Raw genomic sequence first — 17,082 nt, forward strand, 5'->3', positions numbered from 1 at the left:
GCGCTCTTCACCAATTTTGAACCACAAGGCTGAAGTGTAGTCATTGCTAGACAGTCAAAGCATTTCCATTCATACATCTGAGATCCCTTTCAAAGAAAGGAGCTCAGAACATTGCTTCGGGGTTTCTCTTCATCCTCAATTCTGGTTCTTTTCAGCTCTCTGGTTTTGAGCTTATACACACCGCAAGAATCTCAATTTGCCCCGCATGAAGCCCACCACTGGAGACCCCCCCCTCCACCCCCCTTTGAAAGTACCCGCCTTGAGTGATGCTAGCAAATAATTCGCTTATGACAGTCATGGGCAGTTGCTTTTCAGCTCCATAACCCAGGATTTGTAAAAAAAGGCTCTAAATATCCCAGACGCAACTTTTCACTCATCTCCGAGAATGAGAGCTTAACATTCCCACACAGCCGCTCATGGCTACACACTGAACTCAACTTATATACGTGAATGAATAGATGTTCGGCCTTAAAACTAGATCCCTGATCTATCGCATCCATGGTCTTCGTCGTCTTCCTCGTCGTCTTCCTCCTTTCGCTGAGGCCAGAAGAGCAGAGAGGGCAATCAAGCATAAGATTATTGCAAGAGGCCAAGTAAGGATCGCCCCAGGTAGTGGAACGGAAAATAGAAGTACAATCAACGTTACGAAGAGAGATACTGTCCCTACTATGCTCATGACTGTTAGACTTGTCATAATTAACACCACAACAATCCACAAAGCGGAAGGAAGTATGGACGTTAAGAACGTCCAAATAATCGAAAATATTGATTCTAAGGGTTTGATACGGTCTGCGAAGGTAGGTAGGTGAGCTTCTGCGTCGTCTTTTAAAGCTTTTAACACATCATCGGAAGGCAATGGACCATACTGCTCCAGGTTAAACCAAGAGTCATCGTAGGAGCGAAATCGTCGGTTGATGCCTTGGTCAACGATTTGTTTGGCCGCCCGGCTGCTCTCTGGCCTAATAAAGGCAGCAATATCGATGTAACAGCTCTCTTGGTTATCTGGAGTGTTGAAACCGAGAGCTATCTGCCTCATGAGAAGAAGGCTACGTTTTGGCTTTCGGAGTGTGATCGAGGCAGTAATTGAGTCTCTGAAACATGGAAGCCTGAAGGCTACGCCATTCAATTCCTTGATTTGTTCCCAGCCTATAGGCAATTGCACGAGCGGTTGGATTTCATCGGGCAGTCGATACCAATCTCTTCCCTGTCCGTGGCCCTGAGAAATGTATCGAAGTTGTGTCGCATGGACAAAACGCCAGCAGCTCAGGACATTTAATGCGTCAGTGTAGTCGCCTGCTGCATATAAATCCGCTCCAAATGTGGTCACAACAACACTGTTGGCTTCCGATGACTGAAGTTCCGGCTGTCCAGTAAAATAATACCGAGTGGATGACGAGATTTGTTCCTCATCTTTTACCTCATCAAATCGACGACATATTTCCTTCATTACCGTACGGATAGTAGCTCTTCTGCAATTCTGCAGAAATTCGAAGAGAACAGCGCTTCTCGCTTGTTCTGGCGAAAAAGATAATCGTGTCTCGACGCGAGCACCAAATTGGAGGAGGAGAAGGAAGAGTTCGAGGCGTTGAGACCCATTGAAGTCTTGCGAATTCACTGCAGCATTCCAAAATTCAGCGGAAGCTGGTAGATGCTGCACTTCCCAAGTGCCGATTTCACCGCGGCAAAGCCATGCCAGGATTGATATCTCTGGTCTCGGTTTGGAGACAACGGCGTTGCAAAGGATATTTTGTACGTCTGGTCCTTGGGGCCACCAAGCAAGACGTCCTCGACTGCGTAAACGAGCGTAGCAGTACAGATTGCGCTGGTCTTCCGCTCGATTCTCTGCGAGAGTGTTCCTCAAGTCTTTGTAAAGCCGAGCAATCTCAATTTGTCGTTCTGGGGCTTGGAATGTTGATAGGCTCTGGAAATTATCATCATCCCTCAAAACAGTCCGTGATGCTGCTATGTCAAGGTTTGTTGAAGCAGCTTGAGACCCTCCCCACCAAGTCCCGTACAGCCTTTTGTCTTCTGACGTCAATGGTTTATGACTTGCGAGGTTCGCTGACGATTCGTTGTGGGCTGCTTCTGAAGCTCTATTTTCTGCGTACCGTTGTTTGGGAGTGAGACCATCAAGAGAAAAAGATCTCCATATTGTTTGCATCTGAAGTACAGCATTTTCAGATCTGGTTCGCATTTGATCCCAGGGTGTCGAAGACCGCTGAGTTGGTTCGAGTTGTAAGGTGTTTCTCAGTACTTCAATAATGGTCTCTGCCAGCCATCGCGATCGTCCAGAAAAAGTTTCCTGGACATCTTGTAATCCTCGTTCAAGAACAATATCCGGCAAGATTTGGGTCTCCTGGTCTTGAAGCAGGGGTGGGTCCCCAAACTGGCAGAATACACTCCAAACAAGGAGGCCATAGGTATAGATGTCGCATTTCTGCAATTCAGCATGATCTATTCCCCGATCTGTTCCTATGATGACTTCGGGTGGCAGCCAGCCGGGTGTGCCAGCGTATCTAGTATTCCTAGAGCTGTCCCCGCTAGGTTCAACTACCCCTCGCGTACATCCAAAGTCGCAAAGCTTTGCAACCAATCTTCTGCCATTTTGAAAGACCAGCACATTTTGTGGCTTCAAGTCTCCATGTGCGAAGCTCTGCTGATGAAGGGCATACAGCCCATTGCCGACATCAACACATAGTCGGCGTACAACATCGTCTTGACGCAGACGCCACTTGTCCGACCCTGCTTCCAGGTCTTGAGCGATTGTAGTTCTCGAGCACAGCGCATCTCCCCGCACGAACCGATACAAGTCTGTCTCAGCTCGCTCAAGAATTAATAAAGGGATTTGAAACGAGTCACAAGCAAAGTCCTCAATCGCATCCAAGCAAAAGCCCCATCCCAACAACTGAACGATGTTGGGGTGCTTTTGGAACAAAGTGGGAGCCAATGCAAGAACTTCACGCTTTGCGGCCAAAAAATGGGAGCTTAAGCGGACAGAGTCAGCAGCAGGCTTTGGCTTGTGTTGTTTGATGGCAATCTTCTCCACGGGCCATCGTAAGTGGTCTTGCTTGTCTGCCTGTCGGAGAAACTTCAAAGCAGCAGATGAGATACCATATACCTCGCTTTCGCCCCCTGTACCAAGCCTGTCGGTGAACTCATGGCGCAATCGAAAAAGTTGTGGCCCCGGGACAGCATTTTCTTGTAACGTTCGGACCAGCCCTTTCAAATTTTCGATATGATCCTCGCTCACGTTCTGGTAAGACTCTTCTAGTTGCCTGCTGTGCCAAAAGCGAGAAGGCTGAGTCGCGCGAGTGATGGTTGGCACAAGTGTATTAGCCATTCCAATGGACGCAAGCACTGTCGAATTCTTTCCTTTATCAAAGCAAATTTGTCGAAAACGAGAATTGTTTCTGCAAGCAAATGAATCTCGCTGGCAAGGCAGACTTACATCCATGAACTCCGACTGTGGCTGGCTGACAAAGCCTGACATTGCCCAGCGGAAGTGGTACACGATGGACGGGGCGCACACGATGCGTTGCCCAGCAAGTATTGCATACGAAGTTGGGCCGTCAGTCCAATCCAATCAATCAATACCATGATAATAGAAAGCAACAATCGCCGATTCGCGATATTGACCAACACTTCCCGACTCTCTTACTTTTCAGCCTCGCGTCGCAACATCCTATTCAACACAAATGGATCCTGTTTCTTTCACCTTGACCGTAATCGGCACGTTTAAAGATGTATATTTAATTGCAAAATTCATTCAGAAGACAGCCCGATCGGCAAAGCTGCACCGAGGAGAGCAAAGCAATCTGATTGCAGAGTTTAGGATTGAAATCCTTCACTTGAAGAGCTTCTGGCGCCTGTTTACTCGTAAAGATGGACATCTAGTCCATGACGACCTTTTGAATGCGGTATTTGATCTTGAGAATTCTCTTGGGTAACTTAGCATTGCAATTCTAAACCGCAATTAAGAGTGGCTGGAGAGCGTCCAAGTTATCTTCACCCAGCTCAGGCTATCCTTTTCCGACTACGCAAAAATCGCAGCAGATATAGACGATGACTACCGGAAATATTCTCCATACAGCGGTCATACTATTGACTGCCCCATCTCTGAATTCCCTCTCGAGATTGAAGAAACAGAGGGCAAGCAGGACATTCTCGGAAAAAAAGGGAGGGGTCGTGAAATTTTTTTCTCAACTAACAAGTTTTTCACTTGTCCGGAGGAATGGCGTGGAACTTGCAAAAGCGTTACGATGGGCGCTCTTCGAGAAAGAAAAGTTAGAGAATACTCTGAAAACTTTCGTGAAATGGAACCAGAAGCTCAAAGACTTGGTTCCTCATCTGCTGGACAGTGGCCAGTACCTGAAAAACCCTGAACGTGTCTCGAGACTTATGGAAGACGATGATGATGTCAATATCTTCGCACCTCATCTCCGGCTGATGCAAATTGCTCAGAATCCAGAAGAAGAAACCACGAGTAAGTGCCCTGGACTCAAGCATAAATTCAGTCTCATTGTCTGACATTGGCTATAGCAGATGAAAAGCTTCTCTTGACCTATGACTCGCCGAATGCTGATGCGAAAAGCCCAAGAGTACTGATAGAGTACAAACCTTACGTCTCACTAGGTGAAAATGAAGGGGAGAGCTCGGGGCTTATCGTTACTGGTTCCAAGGCTGGTCTATGCCCACGCCAGCTGGCGAACTTGCTAGAGACAGCCGGCTCGAATAACTTTCGCACACTGCCCTTCAAGGGCTACCTCAAAGAACAAGCGAAGTCGCGCTACATCTTCTTTTTCGACTTTCCGCCCTTGGCGGGAGATCAAATGCCACAGAGTCTTCATGATCTACTTATGACCAGAGGATCCAAGGAGAAACTTTCCCTCGAACTTCGCTTCCATGTCGCTCATACGATTTCGCAATCCATCGGTGCATTCCATGCCGATGGATGGGTGCACAAGAGTATCCGAAGCCATGCAGTGAAATTCTTCTTCGATAAAGAAGGCAGTTGCGACCTGAGAAACCCGTTTCTTACCGACTTTGAGTTCTCACGGCCAGTGACAGGAGAGACTAGACTCATCGGACAAGCTCCCGACCCGGAGAGAGACGTTTACCGACATCCAGAGAGGACTGGCCCTCCGACAACCAGTTTTAAGAAAGTTCACGATATCTATTCGCTTGGGATTGTGCTCCTGGAAATTGGCCTGTGGGAACCAGCAAGAGGTATGTATGATGAGATTTGTGGGGAATTACGCAAAAGGGACTCGCAGCGGAAGACCCCTTCAGCGAGTATGATTCGGAAGAATCTATTGAGCGATGCGAGTCGAAGGCTGGGACACCGCATGGGCTCGGCATACAAAGAGGCTGTGGTAGCATGCCTCTCGGACGAGTTGGGTGATTATTCGGAAAACGATGATTTTGCTATGACGTTTCAAAAGCTGGTGGTGCAGAAATTGGATATAAGAAAGATGTTCGAGTTAGCCAATTGAATCAAGAACATTCTCTCTAAGTAAGCCTCACCTTTGTCAGATGGATATTGCGTGTATCATGGAAGCTTATGAGCAGTGAAAAGTGTATTGAGAAGTCTAAGGATCCTGGCACACGAGCATGAGTGAGACCTGGACTAGACCAAGAACATCAAATAAAAGGGGGTACACGTGATTGCAACCAACCCTACAATCTTGACTCCTCGCCGCTCCACAAAAGTCCATCGTCTAGCCCTCAAAGACACCATAACTCCAAACTACCCCCTTTTCTTACGTTATATTTCTGACAAAGAATCAAGTCCATTCCATTCCTCCTCAGCAAGCCCCAAAACTCGTCTTCAAGCCTTCTCATCCAAGACGAACAACTAACCTACAAATTCTACTTCTCATCCTATTCTTTATCTTTCAACACGGAGCCTCGACCGATAAGCACCCAGTTTCTACCGAGGTAGAGATTAGAGATGATGGATAATGATGAACTGTTTGTAAGAAAGAGAAAGTATTTTGAGGTGCTCGTTGAATATGTCCTAGAAACCGTCCACACTCTCTCAACAGTCTTAACCATTCCACATCGCCTTCAATCTTCCAAGAGAATCAATCCTCCTGTACATCCCCACAATACCGAGCTTCAGGCCACGATCCTCTCACAGCATATCCCAAAATAGACAATCAATCCTCGGAGAAACCTACACCCCCGGCCAAAGCGTCAGTCGCGCCTCACTATAATCAGCATCCCAGCTACATAGATTGGTATCCTCATCATAATAAACATGAATAGGAACCAAATAAGCCAATACTGTCGAGTTTGGGATAGAAGCTGGTGAGGTGCCGTGAATCCTGAAGATAGTCTATCCGTCTTCTCCAAGAAACTGTTCTCCAATAGATATCGACCTTTCCAAGTAGAAATGACACACAAACCCAGGTCTCCAAATCCCTCAACAATCGCTACACATGCTCCAAAGCAAATCATCCACACACCTGAAAATCCCACCGCCTTCGGGAAAGAAACGCGGGTTTTGGAGCCAACGGTGCAATGCTGGGCTTTGTCGAGATGAGATCCCATTATTGATTCTCAGCTGTGTACTTCTGTTCATTGGGCTGACTGCATTGCGAGAATTCTCCGCACGACCTTGAATCTCTGGACCCCAGTCTTCGGCACAACAAACCTTACAGACATCTCTTCCTCGTCATCCACAAACCGTTGCTTTTGCGAGGTTTGCTTGGGCTTAGCATGTTTTTGCTCCCCGGTTTCATCAGAGACTCCACTCCAAAGTGTATAAATAGATCCAAAATACGTACGTTGAGCTTCAATTATGTGTTCCATACACAAGTACATTGAACCCGGATGAGCTCGTTGGTCAATGTCGAAAGTAAGACTTTATGTGGCAATTAAGTTGTATCAGGAGGGCTCAAACTCTTGTATAACTCCTCTCTACGATCCTGGAGATAGAATCCTTGCCTTGCAAACCAAGTTCGGGCTTTTATGCAAAGTACTCAAGTACAAGCAGACCACAATATGACCTCAGTGTCTTTGATCATGGCTCGAATCGCAATAGACACCCATCTCTTCCCATCTTTAATCAGTATCCTTCGCGAGAAGTGAACTTGGTAACAGCTACCAAAACTACATGACAAGATTTCTACATCTCGCAACCCAAGTATTTCAAAACTCACAATCACATCTCCAGCATCTCGACTCACATCAACCCACTAGCATCATAGCCTAGAACATGCCTCTCAACCAATGTGATTCAGACATCCAATCCCATTCACGCTATCATCAGACCAGCTATTACCATCATGAAACTACACATCGCAAACCACGCCTTGCTCTCTTCCTCCAATCCACATCTACTACTCTCCAAACATCATCACCCAAAAATGTCCGGCAAAAAACCATCATCAGACGCGAAAGCATCCTCAGCCCAAGCCATAAACTTCAACAAAGACAAGAGACCCGCACCCCCAGTCGCCAAAAAGGCCGGTGGTCAAGTGTACGGCCTAGCGAGGAGAAAAGGGGAGAAAAATCCGCTGAAGTGGGGCCTGAGTTTCGAGGAGGGGTTGTTGGGACATAAGGCTTTGGAAGGGAGTCGGTCTTTGCCGCCGAGGGATAGGGATGAGTGAGTTTGATTGCATTCCTTGGGGTGTGGGGAAATGGCTAATTGGTGGGATGTTAGGTATAAAGTCTGGAAACAGGAGATTATGGCGGATTATAACAGTGGGAAAGCTCCTAAAGCGATTGGTTTTTGGGATTTTCTTTTTGGGGGGAAGGGGAAGAAGGTACCGGAGAAGAAGGGAGGTGGGTCTCGAAATGCACCGCCGAGTAAGGCGAAGAAACCGGATAGTGGAGGTGCTTCTGGATCAGGTGGAAAGAAGGCATCTAAGGGCTCGGGGAGTGGAAGCTGACCGTGATGTTTCTGGACAATGATGACAGAGCAAGCCAAACAGTCAGGAGTTCTTTGTTAGGAAAGGAAGTAGAAGTGTACGATACTGAAGCAAGTGAGAGGGCAATACCCATAGCCAAACGTCAAAGCATATTAGCATTACCACCAAATATAGATAACTACAAAATATATCTGAAGCCCTTGTTATCGACCTCAGTCTGGTCCAGCATCCCCTTCTCAATAGCTTCACGCTCCTCCTCCTCGCTGAGCTCGCCTTGACTTGCGTGCTCCGCATCTCTTGATTTGTTGACGCGGTACATGTAAATGTACAAAACGATAACCATCAATAACTTGACGCTATACCCGACAAGCATAGCAATGTATGCACTATGGTATCCAGCTATTCTCATTAGCTCCAGTCCTCACAATCAAGAGAGAATACACTTACGAGCTTCCTTCGCAATGAACGTCTGCGGACCAATGATATTCCCAACACAATATCCAGTAAAGAGAACAGCTCCCGTAAGCTGTTTCTTGGTATATCCTGCCACATTACTGCTCACCATAGTCAAGCTCAAACTGAATCCCAAGCCTTGGAAATAGCACAACCAAAGCGCCACCAAACGTCCCCATTTGTTGTGACTTGGTAGTCCAACCAAGAGTCCCGCTCCAATGATACAAACACAATTCGCAAAAACCATAGTAGCACATCTCGTATTCTTCGGCCAGCGAGTACAGACCCAACCTCCAAAAATCAAGGCTAGGAACTGCACTGCTCCGCCCGGAATCTGCAAATACTGGCTTCCTAACGTTGAGAACCCAAAAGAGTCAATAATGATAGACGTAAAGCTCGTCAAAGCAGAATTTGGAACTTGGGCACCAACAGCTATGATGAACAGTATCCAAGTCTTCGGATCCTTGGCCGTTTGCCACGCTTGATATTTCTGGAAATGTCTATTCTTTACTCCTTGTTTGTTCTTCGATACTCGGTTGACGGCTATGGTTCGCTCTTCGGGGGTCAGGAATTTGGCGGTTGAAGGAAGATCTGGGAGGACGAGGAGGGAAATTATGCCCCAGGCGATGGAGATGCTGCCGAAGATGATGAAGACGTACATCCATTTCTGGAGACCGGATGTGATGTGTCCGACTGCGTAGCCGATGAGGCCGCCGAACATGGTAGCAATGCCGTTGGTGGAGTAGTAGATTTCGAGGCGGAGGGGCTGTTCGGCCGCGGTGTACCACATTGACATTAAGAGTACGAAGCCTGGGTTGACTGTAGCTTCAAGAGCACCTCTTGAAAACGTTACTTGGGCTTCATGGCAGATTTGGTGAGGTATCAGAAAAGTAAAGACTTACAGCAGAAAGCGGTTGGTAGCAATTCCACCAAAGTTGTGGCATGCTGGTGTAGTGATGAGGATAATGCCCCAAGCAATCGTAGCATATGACAAGAATTTCCCAATCGGCAACTTCTGCAGCAGATATCCAGACGGAAATTGGAAGAACAGGTATCCGAAGTAGAATATCGAGCCTGTAATACCATCAGTTCCATACCACCTTTAATGGAGCTGAAAACAGACCCAACCATGAGTAATCCTGTCCCTTCAAATGCGTGCCCTTCTGCAACCCATACACGCTCGAGAAATTGATACTATTCTTATCCAAGTACTGTAGCATGTATGTCACGAACAGGATAGGTATAATCCTAAAATCGATCTTTCGCAACACTCGTTTCTCTTCTGCGGGGTCGAATTCGACATCTTTGCCGTTCTTGTAGAGCTCGTAGTTGTCATCTATGTGCGATGCTGTGGCTGGGGAGATGTCATCTGGACCCAAACTTGGGGAATGGGTTGGGAAATCTGTTGCTACTGTCTTTTCTGGATCGCTGGATGCCATTATGAACGAAGCTGTGAAGTGGAAGGTAGTCAATGCAGCTTACGAGCAGATCTTCAGGGACAAGAGAAGAAAATAAACAGAAATAAAAAGGCAAAAGAGAAAAACTCAAGACAGCATCATGTGGAACTATCCATCCTACCCCACCTTACTTCCTACTTTTTTGACAAAGGTTGGAGCTTCGTAGCAATTATGGATGCATGCCCCGCCATGCCCGTTGCATAGCTCCAGTGCCCACCAACCACAAAGAGCGGAATGGACGTTTGGGTTTGGCTAAGAGAGCTTCCGGGGCCTTTTGAAGACGCGTAGAAGCTGGATATGGAGCTTGACTCGGCTGTGAACGTGTAGTTGGTGATGATGTGATGCGGCGGTTACTGCTTTGGGCGATGTCGTGATTTGAGGGGAAGCTGTCGTGATTCACGTGCTGGAGAGTGAATCTGGTAGTAGGTAGGCTTGAGCCTGGAATGACAACATAAGAGAAAGGGGGAAATCTGAAGATGTTGAAGATATTGATGAAGAGATGAGGCTCTAAGGATTGCTTAGGTTGAAGATTGACTGGGGTTAAGGTAGGTGTGGAGACCTCACGTGAAGAGCTTCGTGACAGAAGACCAGGTACCCAGCTCAAGCAATTGCGTGAAAGCACATGGAGCTATCCTGGCAAAAAGGTTTCGTCAAGCGTAAAAGAACCTTACTTTATCATAATGTGCTAAGCAAAAGACCTTTCAAGCTTAACTTTAATTTCATGGTTCACTCCTCGTCCTTGTCCTATTCTTCCATCTCCCCAACCTCAGCCTCATCCTTACATGCAATCAAGGCTGGCAACTAATAGGCCCGGTCATTCCAATCCTTCCCTTGAATCCCTTCCTTTCCCAATAATCCTTCCCATGCACTTTGCCTCCAACACCATGTCATCATGCTCGCCAAGCCTCAATCTCCATCCCCTTCCTCCCACCCCTCCAGATCTTCAGGGGACACCTCAACGTCTTCAGGGGCTCTCTCCATTTCCCTCCCTCCCCAGCAAGCACGCACACCCTGAGGATTCTCTCTCGAGAACTGACCATCCCGTCCCGGTTCCTGACCTCATCATTCCCAGATCTCGAAACGCGACGTTGCAGTTTCTCTAACTTTTCTTTTAGACATTTCGGCTCTGGTCACTTTGGTGATAATTTGACAAAGAAACTTCTCATCACCGGTCCATCAACCTGTCATCAGTGCCCGTCACTTGTCACTACTTACCAACAGCACCTCTCACCAATCGCAAGTATGCAGTCACCATATTCGCGACAAAGCCCTATTTAGGCCTGGTCTCTGTCCGTCTGTCTGTTCATTGCTTATTGATTGATCGCTGCCGGCAAGTCACTCTTCGGAGCAAAAGCAAAAGCAAACTCTCTCGCAGCAGGCGGCGGATCGGGAACCCGAATGTGAGAATGACACGATGGTACAGTAGAATTCGAAATCGGCTTCAGTTCAGAACACTCAATGATATTTATTCTGGACCCACACTTTATGGGCACTAACCCTCTATGGCTAGCTGGATCGCCAACCACTACCTTCGCTTATCTCCCTGCTGCATGTGAACTGCCACATCATTTTTTCACGTTGCCGGTCATCGGCGCATTTCTGCTCCATCACGTGAAAGTCTGATGTTGTGCCTGAGGATTTATTCAGGCCTGTAGAACATTCTAGAATCTGGCTCTGAATTGCGTCCACAGCTGTCTTTTCCCTAGACACCAGTTGTACTCCCTTTACTGTGATAGTGCTCTCGTACTATTGACTCTGGGTATTTCTTCCCTCAGATATTAGCGTGAACTAATCGAATCAGGACATAGCTTTCATTGGTAAGTCATGGCTTGCCCAGACCCGTTTCTAGCGACTTATAATTGACACAGGATTGGATAGCTGGTCTGCAATACACACTAGTGTACTCTAACTGGCAAGTCATGGTCTGCGAAGATAATGTTCTAACGACCTACTTATGGTGTCACAGGCTTGGACGACCAGAGCCACCCAGCTTTGGAACGCGGTTGTCTGCAAGGCAACGATGAGCAGCCCTATCCTTTCCCTCCACTCCTTCGATTCATACGAACAATGGGATCCATACGATGACACCAGTCAGCAACGGACACAGACGAATAACCTCAAGCTATGCCAGTTTCCTGATTGGGACAGCGAAGGGACATACGATGATGATCCACCGATTTATATACATTACTCAATCGTGTGGAAGGTTACACGGAACAAGAGGGCAGTAGTGGGACCAGACACAGTGCAAGATACAGTGCTGGCACCTTCTTCCTTCTGCTAACACCTTATCCAGCCAAAGATTGACAATTACTGGCACAGAAAAAATGACAAACCGATCAGGTCCGAGGATACAAACGTTGTGGTTTCGGTTACGCAGCGTAAAGAGGATGACCTTGTATTACGCTTTGCTGACACTAGTATTGACTGGGCAATCATAGAAAAACAACTCGTTGCGTGGGGCGAGTTTTGCCGCGCAGGTAAGAAACTAACCCTAAAACTCTCATTCAACTACGTAGACGTTAGTCAGTCATCGACTACCTCATTGGGGAGGCCGGCCAAAAGAGGCTTCCCATCCACAACCCAGCAGATGCTAGCCGAAGGAGCTTTGCAAGTAGATGCAGAATAGTCATCTTCCGGACACCCATCCGTTTGGCGGAAGGTATATAGTACTATGCGTTGTCCTGGCCCTCCTTGTAAGAAGGGGCTTTACTGCTGGGTTGACCCTATCGGCAAGAAGCATTACCCACTGAACACGCGCCAGCTAAAGAGCCTCATCATGTGGGTACAAGAGGGTCACACATTGGAAACACATGATGATGTACCGGTGAACATTCGAGACGAGCTGTATGCAGAGGAGCAGAAGTCGCTCGAGAGGCATCAAAAGGCTTCTGGGACGTCTGCATCAAGCCTCCCCCCTATCAATATCACTAATGTGTTGCCTGCACCGTCTGGTCAGACGTCCTACCTAGCGTCTGTAGCTGGAACTCCGGTTCCAGACATGCCTTCAAGAAGTACTCCAACTGATCGCCTTAATATCCCTGGCTTTCGGGATGATGCGGTAGAGGAGTATTGTAACTGGCAAAAATCACAAAACAAGAGGCCAGAATTGAAGCTAGAGTACCAAAAAGCTTGCAATGTGATAATCAAAAAGGGGAAGGACTTAGAATTGATCCGCCAGAATCCAGACCCTAAGTTTTTGGTCGATGCAGATGTCCTGGAAGGGGTTGCCGAACATGTCGTAGGTGATATCGACTACTGGTTCGAGAACATCAAGCGAGCTAGAACTGAGGAATAACTAGAATGAATTTGTATACATTGCAAGTAGTCTGGTCGTTAGGAGTTTTGAATTTGAAAATTATCCTGCCTACCACACCTACTAAGCTTTTATGGCTCTTCAATGATCAATCCTGCATGCCTAAAATGTCCTCTAGCACTATTCTTCTTTTGGCCAACTACATCAATACACCTTTCTAGAAAGCTATCAAAGCCTTGCTCTGGATTTCCCTCATAAATGTGCCAGTTCCGTTTAATAAAAGCTTTTAACTCAGCGAAGAACTCCTCAATTGGATTAAGATCGGGCGAATATGGTGGCAAATATACCAACTTTACACCAGCATCATAACACATTTGCTCGATCCGCTCCGTGTGATGAATAGAGGCATTGTCCATAACAAGAACTGACTTCGACTCTGGCCATCTACCACACAAAGGAAGGAGCTGCTCTATGAAATCCTCGAAGACAGTGCTGTCTGTAGATCCCTGGAAGACGCGAGCAAGGACAATGCCATCCTGTGTATATGCGGGCAATATCTGCCATCGTTGCTCACGTTGGAATCGGGCAATTTGGATCGGAGTCACACCAAGGGGAGACCACCCCATCCGTCTGAATCCACTCCGTTTGTCACAGCCAGATTCGTCCACGAAAACATAGTGATACGAGCGGAAGCCCGAATCCCACGAATTATGCATGTACAAGTCTCGCAGATCAGCATTTCTTCCCTTTGCTATACGGCGAATTGTTTTCTTGGTCCAACCGCGGGATTTCAGCGCTCTCCCTACACTGGAAGGTGTTACGTGGGTCTGGAACTCGTCCAGCAGAAAGAGCACCATCTCGTCCCGGTATAGATCAGGCTTCTCAAGCAAGTATTCACACAGAGCGTCTAACATCGGAGGTGTAATGCTTCGGGGCCGTCCGACACCATTTGAAGGGGCTTTCGTGGAGCCAAAATGACGAAGGTTTGACTGTATCGCAAACACAGAACGCTCACTGCAACCTACGACGTCAGCTATTTCGGCAGGAGCACAGTTACTCAAGGTCATATCGCGAATCTGCAAATGCTGCGAATCTGCGAGATTGGGCGCCATTTTGGGGAGTGAGTGTTGTGAGCGAGAACATCTTCGACGTCCTTCTTATCGAAAGGACAATTGGCGTGTGCCTGAGGCCTAAGGCTTAAACATGGACAAATCAAGTCGACCTTGATGTGATAGATAATCTTTGGTGAAGGCAGCAGTCAAAATTACCACAACTTTAAGCATTACGATTCCCTGACTAGTAACGTCTCCTCAAGATTCTGTCTCGTGAATATGGAACCAGCCACAGGAGAATCATTGAATCGCCCCTTACGTCTTCTGTCTTTAGGTAAATAGACTCTATTCTATACCTCTGACATTGGTGCTAACAGTTCAGACGGCGGTGGTATCAGAGGCATCTCAGAGCTAGTAATCCTGGAGGAAATCATGCATCGTGTAGGTCGGTCTCAGAATCTGCCAACACTTCTGCCAGCAGACTACTTTGACGTAATTTGCGGTACAAGTACTGGTGGGTAAGTAGAATGTTTAAATGAGTGTTACAACTCTTTCTAACGTTGCATAGGCTTATTGCTCTACTTCTCGGTCGCCTCCGTTTATCCGTTCCCGAAGCTATCGACAAGTACCGACTCTTGGCCAAACAAGTCTTCTCGGACAAGAAATCTCGAGGAAAGGATGGGTGCTTTAAAGCCTCGAGTTTAGAAAAGGCTATCAAAGACGCTGTCGAAGAAAAGTTGGGCAAAGGTCATGCAGATGACAGGATGTTTGTATCCAATAGATCGACATGCAAGACGTAAGTCTGTAAGAAATCATCTTAGCGCTAAATAACACTCAAGCTCTTAGATTCGTTTGCGCAGTCCCAGCGAAGCACATCAACAAGCAACCGAGATTGTTCCGGACATGGTCGGCAGATAAAAATCCGGGTTATAACTGTACTATCTGGGAAGCCGCACGCGCGACATCAGCCGCTCCTAGATTCTTCAAGCGTATTTACATTGGAGATCCAGGTCTACAAGAGGAGTTCATCGATGCAGGAATGGGATGCAACAATCCTGCGCGGTATCTTGTCGAAGAAGCGGGAAAAGAATTTGGTCCCGAGAGAACGGTTAGTTGTATTGTCAGTATTGGGACAGGAAAGCCAAAGGTTGCTGGGTTTAAAGCCCCGGGCCTCTTTCAAAGAGTACTACCGTCGGAGCTCATCAAGGTTTTAGCGGATATGGCTACCGACACCGAGGTTGAAGCGTCGGCAATGGAAGCTCGATTCCAAAACTGCCCTGGCCTCTACTACCGGCTGAATGTAGAGAGAGGACTTGAGGAGGTCTCTCTCGAGGAATGGGAAAAGCTTGGAGATGTCAAACAACACACCATGGCATATTTGAATGACAACGCAGTCAGCAAAAGGTTAGATGTGATTGTAGATGCATTAGTAGGGAAGTCCCAGCAGGTGTACCCTCTAGGCCAGTTAGGTATATAGCAAGAAACTTTTCATTTTACATATGCTAAGTATAAGGCAGATGGAGCAGTCGCAGCTATTTTTAATACTCATCACTACTTTCTATATCCATCACACCAGGTCTTATACTATGTCACTCGAAAGGTTCCTCTTGACGCTATTCATCAAAGATTCCAGAAGCCCCCAGCTAAGGCAGTGCTAACGGTCGTTGTTTTGCTTGGTATGGGCGGATGTGGCAAATCCCAACTTGCACTCGAATATTGTCGACAAGGTCAGAACGAGAAGTGGTTTTCTGCGATACTCTGGTTAGATGCAAGTTCTCCCATGAGCATATCACAGTCTTTCGCCAACGTCGCAAACAAGTTGTTGAAGTCAAATTTCGACATCGCAGACGACAAAGGAAACATTCGATTTGTTCTTGACACAATAGAGGCATGGAAGTCCCGCTGGCTACTCGTCTTTGACAACTTTGACAATCCAAGCTCGTTTGGCAATACGAGTATAAATGAGTATTTCCCGCGGGGCGGTTACGGTTCAATCCTCTTCACGAGTCGCCATGCTGTGGCAAAGAGCTTGGGCTTCTGCATAGAAGTGACGACTATGTCGAATAAAGAGGCACTACAGCTCTTGCTTGAGAGAAGCCGGGCTGAGAAAACTAGTGAAAATACACAAGAAGCGGCAGACATCGTCAAGAGGCTTGGATATCATGCGCTCGCTATTGACCAAGCCGGAGCTTACATTCAAGCACGTGGTTTGGATCTCAACCTATACATGACCCACTACTCTGAACGGAAAGAGAAGGTGCTCAATGAGGTACCTGAACTTTGGGATTATAGACGAAAATTAACTACAGATGCGGAGTTCGAAACCAAGCTCACTGTGTTCACAACTTGGGAATTATCCATTGAATTAATTAAAGGAAGCCCTGCTGTTCGCAAAGACAAAGACCATCTTCTTACTCTCGCAGGATTTCTCGACGGCAAAGAAATCTCTGATGAACTTTTTAGATGCTACGGCTCTAAACACGTTCATTGGCTAGTGTCTTGTGTACGCGATGGCGTTTGGGATAAGTATGAAGCTCAGGACATACTCAAAGAATTCCAAAATCTCTCGCTGCTTCAAAACCTATATATCGGAAAAGATGAGACGACATTCTCACTACACCCTCTTATTCAAGATTGGGTAAAGTTACGAGTCAACTCCAGTGCACGTCGGACATTTACTCGAGAAGCAATTCTATTGCTTTCAGCCTTCTTGGATTCTCACAGCATTCATATTATGAAATTCGAATCGAAGCAAGCACTATTATCTCACTTAGAGGCGGTTCTTCAAAGCGACATTGACTATACAGTTCTTAGTGAGAACCTCGAGGAGACCGAGTTGCTAGATGCTACATCTAATTTCGCTTCTTTCTTTCAAAGACAGGGTAGATATAACTTGTGTAAACGGATGATCCAGCATACCTTGAAAGGGAGGACAAAAGTCCTCGGCAAGGAGCACCCTGACACTCTCACAAGCCTGAACAACCTCGCCT

At 46.9% G+C, this 17,082-nt stretch overlaps 8 protein-coding genes across 8 annotated transcripts; 6 read left to right on the plus strand and 2 right to left on the minus strand.

Moving 5' to 3' along the window:
- Positions 1-474: 474 nt before the first annotated feature.
- Positions 475-3,490, minus strand: LY89DRAFT_762037 (kinase-like protein; the record flags this gene model as incomplete). The annotated part of the gene is made up of 3 exons (XM_018221563.1): positions 475-537; positions 668-3,367; positions 3,449-3,490. 3 exons carry the CDS (start codon positions 3,488-3,490, stop codon positions 475-477), a joined length of 2,805 nt encoding a protein of 934 aa, XP_018063778.1.
- A 478-nt stretch (positions 3,491-3,968) lies between these two features.
- On the plus strand, positions 3,969-5,492 carry LY89DRAFT_762039 (uncharacterized protein; the record flags this gene model as incomplete). The annotated part of the gene is made up of 2 exons (XM_018221564.1): positions 3,969-4,483; positions 4,540-5,492. The coding sequence occupies exons 1-2, from the start codon at positions 4,063-4,065 to the stop codon at positions 5,490-5,492; spliced, it is 1,374 nt and encodes a 457-aa protein (XP_018063779.1). The 5' UTR covers positions 3,969-4,062.
- A 1,878-nt stretch (positions 5,493-7,370) lies between these two features.
- LY89DRAFT_741136 (uncharacterized protein) lies at positions 7,371-7,895 on the plus strand (the record flags this gene model as incomplete). Its single annotated transcript, XM_018220669.1, has 2 exons — positions 7,371-7,609; positions 7,667-7,895. The coding sequence occupies 2 exons, from the start codon at positions 7,371-7,373 to the stop codon at positions 7,893-7,895; spliced, it is 468 nt and encodes a 155-aa protein (XP_018063780.1).
- Positions 7,896-8,052: 157 nt separating this feature from the next.
- LY89DRAFT_598126 (MFS general substrate transporter) lies at positions 8,053-9,766 on the minus strand (the record flags this gene model as incomplete). The annotated part of the gene is made up of 4 exons (XM_018210021.1): positions 8,053-8,273; positions 8,322-9,166; positions 9,230-9,401; positions 9,451-9,766. The coding sequence occupies 4 exons, from the start codon at positions 9,764-9,766 to the stop codon at positions 8,053-8,055; spliced, it is 1,554 nt and encodes a 517-aa protein (XP_018063781.1).
- Positions 9,767-10,440: 674 nt separating this feature from the next.
- LY89DRAFT_690438 (uncharacterized protein) lies at positions 10,441-11,207 on the plus strand. The gene has a single exon (XM_018216101.1). The coding sequence runs from the start codon at positions 10,567-10,569 to the stop codon at positions 10,885-10,887; it is 321 nt and encodes a 106-aa protein (XP_018063782.1). The 5' UTR covers positions 10,441-10,566; the 3' UTR covers positions 10,888-11,207.
- Positions 11,208-11,507: 300 nt separating this feature from the next.
- LY89DRAFT_788283 (uncharacterized protein) lies at positions 11,508-12,029 on the plus strand (the record flags this gene model as incomplete). The annotated part of the gene is made up of 2 exons (XM_018223157.1): positions 11,508-11,601; positions 11,653-12,029. A coding segment is annotated over exon 2 (291 nt), but the record flags the coding sequence as incomplete, so codon positions are not given.
- A 2,444-nt stretch (positions 12,030-14,473) lies between these two features.
- LY89DRAFT_598366 (FabD/lysophospholipase-like protein) lies at positions 14,474-15,569 on the plus strand (the record flags this gene model as incomplete). The annotated part of the gene is made up of 3 exons (XM_018210037.1): positions 14,474-14,610; positions 14,661-14,888; positions 14,939-15,569. Coding segments are annotated over 3 exons (996 nt in total), but the record flags the coding sequence as incomplete, so codon positions are not given.
- Positions 15,570-15,770: 201 nt separating this feature from the next.
- Positions 15,771-16,556, plus strand: LY89DRAFT_598116 (uncharacterized protein; the record flags this gene model as incomplete). The annotated part of the gene is made up of 1 exon (XM_018210020.1): positions 15,771-16,556. A coding segment is annotated over one exon (786 nt), but the record flags the coding sequence as incomplete, so codon positions are not given.
- Positions 16,557-17,082: the final 526 nt, after the last annotated feature.

Source organism: Mollisia scopiformis, assembly GCF_001500285.1.
Source record: "Mollisia scopiformis unplaced genomic scaffold LY89scaffold_29, whole genome shotgun sequence".
Lineage (NCBI taxonomy): Eukaryota > Fungi > Ascomycota > Leotiomycetes > Helotiales > Mollisiaceae > Mollisia > Mollisia scopiformis.

Excerpts from the sequence above, each read along its gene's own strand:
- LY89DRAFT_690438 (XM_018216101.1), top strand. The coding sequence starts at position 10,567 with ATGCAATCAAGGCTGGCAACTAATAGGCCCGGTCATTCCAATCCTTCC.